The sequence below is a fragment of the Emiliania huxleyi genome, assembly GCF_000372725.1.
Source record: "Emiliania huxleyi CCMP1516 unplaced genomic scaffold EMIHUscaffold_92, whole genome shotgun sequence".
In the NCBI taxonomy this organism is placed as follows: Eukaryota; Haptophyta; order Isochrysidales; family Noelaerhabdaceae; genus Emiliania; species Emiliania huxleyi.
In genome coordinates, this window is record NW_005195149.1 from 229,832 (window position 1) to 235,008 (window position 5,177).

Below are 5,177 nucleotides of genomic sequence, written 5' to 3' on the forward strand. Positions count from 1 at the left end.
CCGCGCGGGCGCCCTTCTTCCCCTTCTTCGTCGCCGCGTCCTCCTGCGCGGTGCAGACGGTGGACCTTGTTCTCCGCAATGCGGCTCTTCCGAAATGCAACGTGCTCACGCGAGCGTCGGGGCGGGAGGGCCGTACTCGAGGCCGACCGAGCGGAGAAGCGAGTAGAGCGAGGCGGCGTCGACCGCCTCGCCGCACGAGGCGCGAGCCGCGGCGAGCGAGAGGCCAGGGAGCGGCCCCGACAGGGTCTGGTGCAGTGTACTTGCGGCACCGTGTGAGGACGAGGGGGGTACGAGTACTGACTACAGCGGGGCACGGTCGAGTGCAGCTGAATACGTGTCCTCTCGGGCCCCCGTTAGAGTACCAAGAACACGGGTCTTCCGCTTCTCTAGGCTCTAGGCGCAGGCAACCTCGAGCGTCGTGAGCAGCTGCAGCACTGCCTTGGAGCGCAGGCGGCCGATGGTCTCGTACCGCCGCGCGCGGCGCTGGTCGGTCTCGAAGGTGGAGGGCAGTGAGCGCGGGAAAAAGTAGAGCATCGCCGGCAGCAGCTCTGGCACCGCCAGGTAGACAACGCCCGCCTGTAGCAGCTTTTGCGCGTCGTCGCCAGACTTGCGCAGGAGGAGGAGCTCCGAGTAGCTGGCCGCGGCCCCGCCCTGCTTGACCCGCTTGCGCACCACCGACGCTGCCTTGCGATTGCGCCACATGGCCCCCGTGCCCGCCCGGAAGATCCGCAAGTTGTCCCTGACGGCGCCGGGGATGCCCTTGACCGCCGCAACCGGGTCAAACTCGTCAAGGTCGAGGAAGGCCAAGCTGCTGGGGGACGCAGCTCTACGGGAGGCGGCGGCGCCGACCCCGGACAGAGAGAGGAGGGTGATCCAGGTGCCCGCGAGCATATGTGTACAGCTGGAAATCGCTCTCGCACGGGGCAGGGTTCCAGCTTCATGTAGGGTAGGAGGTCGGCCGCGAGGATCACTCCTGTTCTACATACATACATACTCCTGTAATGAGGACTCCCTCCATAAAAACGGTATGGCGGTGGAGTGCTCTCTACTGCCGCGGCGCCCCTGTCGGTTCGGAGGCGCCCGGCGGCCGCGCGCTTGGTGCCGACGTCGACCGGCTGCTCTCGTGGCGCCGAGACTTGCAGCTTTGGTCACGTCTCGCGCGCTGTGAGGTGCCTTTTGGCATGTGAGCGCTTGCCAAAGACGCCAGCAAGCTCGCCTTGCTTGCCTGCGGCCGCGGGCGTGCGTGCTGGCCCGCCAGGCTCGGCGAAGCTCGGCGTGGGTCTTCGACCTCGCCGCTGAGCCCTGGCTGTCAGGCTGTCGTCAGGTGCTGTCAGGTGATCTGTCGGTCTGTCGGGCAGCTGTCAGGCACTGTCAAAGGTGCCTCTGTCAGACCAGCTGTCAGTTCCCGCGAACTCGCCTCCCGCGCTAGCATTGTAGCGCGAGAGTGGATCTCCTGCATTGCACGCTCTGCACCAACCTCTCGCGCTCGGTCGCCTCGCTATAACGAGCCAGTGCTATCTGCGCAGCCAGTGGGCAGCATTGGCGTTGTTTTTTTGAGCCGATTTTGCCTCCACTGATTGCACCGCGCCGCACTGTGCTTTCGTGCAGCCGGGTTGACGCGGGGCCTCGGGTTTAGCCAAAGTGAAATGACGACCGCCCACCGCTTGTGCAAGCGTGATCACTCGCTGCTGCACTGGCTGCTGCTGCTGCACTGGCTGCTGCTGCTGCGCACTGGCTGCTGCTGCACCTGACCCAGCGCGTGTGAAGGCACTTGGCGAGGCTGCAGCCGGAGCGGTGTAGGTGGACAACGATGCGGCGTGACGGGCGCGGGCGGAGTGGCGGACGCGAGACGCTGCACCGTCGCGCACGTCGGACCCGACGAGAGGGGTGTTCGGTTGCGGGTATCATACGCAAGCACGAGCGGTCGGTGACGCGACGGCGTTATCACCGTTGCCCACGCGCGAAAGTGTGTTGTGGAGGGACGCGTCCTTACAAACTTGTAGCGCTACAAGACGACCAAGTGGTAAAAGCCGCACTCTCCCCTGACCCGATCAAAAGCGTAAAAGCACCCGAAGCTCCAAAAACCTAACCCTCAGACTATGCTTGGCCCTCGCCGCGAGCCCTGCACGGCTCGCAGGCGAGAGGCTCACGCCGAGCATCAGCAGCAATGCAACGTTGGTCGCGCACACCGCGAGCACCCAGCCAAAGGACGCGTCGCCAGCGGCGTGGCAGAAGCCGGTGCTGCACGAGGATGCCACGGGCATGTGCAAGGCGTCGCGGAACGACGTCGCCCGCGCATGTGTGAGGAAGATGCCGAGGAGCATCACCAGCCCGAGCGTGGCATCGGCACAGGGCACGAGCTTCACGAAGCGCCAACGGCAGGCGGCGCCGGAAGCGGTGCCGACGACAGCCGCCAGCCAGAGCAGCACGCGGCCTGCCAGCAGCGCGTGGTGGTAGGGGGCGCTCGCCTCATCCGGGAGCGCCGCCACCCGCGGCCACAAGTTGCGCACGGTCTCGACGGCGGAGGTGAGCATGAGGACGGTGACGACGAGCAGAAACTGCCGACCACGCCGCAGGTCGGCGCTCGTCGGCAAGGCCGCGGCCAGCACGCACAGCCCGAGCGTGTAGAAGGCAAAGAGGGTCGCCACCTGCGGGACCATGCCGCCACCACGGCCGCCGCCATGGCTGCCGGTCGGCATCGCGTCGGCCGCATCACGTCGCATGCCCCACTCCTCCCTCTGCTCCCGGAAGAGGAGGAGGTGGTGGGACACGACGAGGAGACAAATGCACGCGAATGCGCCCGCCAGGCAGGCTCTGGTGACGCGCTCGTTGACGCCACCGTCCTCGAAGTTGACGCTCACCCAAGGCAGCATCGTCAGTGGCTTGGGGGCAGCACGCACCATGATCTGCTGCCCGATGAACTCCTTGATGACCTTCTGGCAGAGGAGGGTGAGGGCGAGGCTGCCCAGGGTCGAGAGGTGGTAGGGGAACATCTCGTAAATGAAGGAGAGCCGCTCGTCGAGTAGGTACGTGGCCACACCGAAATTGCTGGCAGTCGACAGAAGGAAGCCGGCCGCCACCATGCACTTCCAGCGAAGGGGGCGCGGCATGGTGGCGGTCACCGCCCCGATTGCCCCAACTAATACAGTCCCGGGCACACGAAAGCTGTCCATGCTCTCCTTGGCGCGCAGAAGATCGTCCGCGGGGACGAGCCACAGTAGCGCCGTCAGCGGAAGAGGGTGAAGCGGGATCACGAACGCCCACGCGCGAGCCAATTCGTCGCCGCAGAGCAGCGCGTTGGACACGGAGAAGGCGGCCAAGCTGAGGCACACCGCGCCAAAGAAGACGGGGAAGATGGACGCCATCTCGCTTTGGTGCGCGGACAATGCGGCTCCGGCGGCGCCGACCGCGCCGACCACGAGGCTGAGCGAGAGGACGGGCTCCATCCCCGGCCCCCTCGCGAGGAAGCCGACGGCCGTGCCGTACCGCGGCGCTGGCGGCTCGGGCGGCGATGGCGGGAGCGACGTCGGAAAGGGGACAGCCTCCTGCACGACCGGCAGGGATTGCAGAGGCACCTGCGGCGCCACGCTCGCGTCGATAGCCGGCATTCGGCCTGGCAAGGCTGCCGCTTGAACAAAGCCTGGCAAGGCTGCCGCTTGAACAAAGCCTGGCACGGCTGCCGCTTGAACAAAGCGCCCGCACTCGTCGCGCCTCTGCGCGGCGCGAGGCGGCGCGCGGTCCTCCAGCGAGCGCAAGAGCACGTCGAGCTCGTGACCCGGCGGCGGCCAAGCGTCGAGCGCAAAAGCCTGTACGTGCGGGGTCCGTGCGGCAGAAGTGGCTGCTGAGGCTGGAGAGGGGAGCGGGAGAGGGGGGGGGTGGGGAGGGCAGAAGCGGCTGGAGGGGAGCAGGAGAAGAGGGGAGGGCAGAAGTCGTGCAGCCGGAGCGGTGTAGGTGGGATGCGTACGTTTGGCCCCTCCCACCCGCGGCCGCGTTCAAGCGCCCTCGGCGGACGTCTCCGTTCTCTTAAGCGCGTGCGGATTTCGGCCAGCGTCCTGGCGTGGCCTCCACTGTGCCAACTGCATGCTCACCTGCTTGACTCTTGCTCGCCTCTTCCTGATCGGAATGCCCTTGCCCGCACGCGGAACATGTCGACGGGCGGTGACAGGCAACAGTGTCTCGCTCGAGCGCGCGTTTGGCGGTGCGGGGCTGCCTCCCCCAAGCATCCTGCAGCAATACCTGGCTCCAGAGTACGCCGCGCGGTATGAGAAGGCTGGAGCCGCCGCCTCGCATGGGACAGTACTGCACCACGACAAATCGGCGAACGGCACAAGACACCACCGCCGGTGCTATGAGGCGGTGACGGCGGTGGTCAAGAAGAGACAAGTCCAACCTGAGCTGCTGGCTAGCGTGGACTACAGTCCGCCCCCGCCCGCCGAGCGCAGGCCGCGTGCGGACGAGGTGCAGAGGCTGGCTCCGACTCGCGGCCCGCAGCCTGCCGCAGAGCTGAGCCTTGAGAACGCCGAATCCCATATGGCGCAGCTTCATAGCTGATGGGAACACTTGCGGTCAGATGGCCCTCCCCAGTCACATGGCGTCTCGAAAATCGATTGGCGTTGTTACTCCTCTGCAACGGCACAGTCGCCGCAACGCCACGGCAGGCACACACAAACACCTCCTCGCGTGGTCCCGCCGGCAAAGCTGGAGCACCAGCACTGACTTACCATGCCTGTGGGTGCAAGAACAGGTGGTGACACGCTCAACCACCTGAGCATGGCACGTGCTGGGCCGCAGCAGCGGGCATGTCACGCTCCGGCTCGGTGCGGGGCCGTGTCCCCACATGTCTGTGCGGACCTGTCGGCCACTGTGCGCTTATGGGTTTTGTTTTGCCCACCGATTTGTTTTCGCGGGGGAATGGCGGCTCGGTCGCTTATCGACGTCGCTTCCGGCGGGCAAAGACAGACTCTCGACCCGAAGAGAGACGAAGTGCTCGTCCTCGCCGCTTCGGCTGCGACCCACGCCGCGTGGCTGCGTGAGCTCTCCGCCGACGACTTCCTGACGGCGCACGACCAAGGCAAGGACCGGCTGACGCTTCCGACGAGCTGGCCAGGCGAGTACGCGGTGGTGCTCAGTCTTGGAAGGGGTGGAGCCTCGATTCGGTTTTGGCATGCCAACGGCGT

At 66.4% G+C, this 5,177-nt stretch overlaps 1 protein-coding gene across 1 annotated transcript; it reads right to left on the reverse strand.

The window, feature by feature from the left end:
- Nucleotides 1–2,051: 2,051 nt before the first annotated feature.
- Nucleotides 2,052–3,608, reverse strand: EMIHUDRAFT_220605 (hypothetical protein; the record flags this gene model as incomplete). Its single annotated transcript, XM_005757204.1, has 1 exon — nucleotides 2,052–3,608. One exon carries the CDS (start codon nucleotides 3,606–3,608, stop codon nucleotides 2,052–2,054), a length of 1,557 nt encoding a protein of 518 aa, XP_005757261.1.
- Between the last annotated feature and the right edge of the window lie 1,569 nt (nucleotides 3,609–5,177).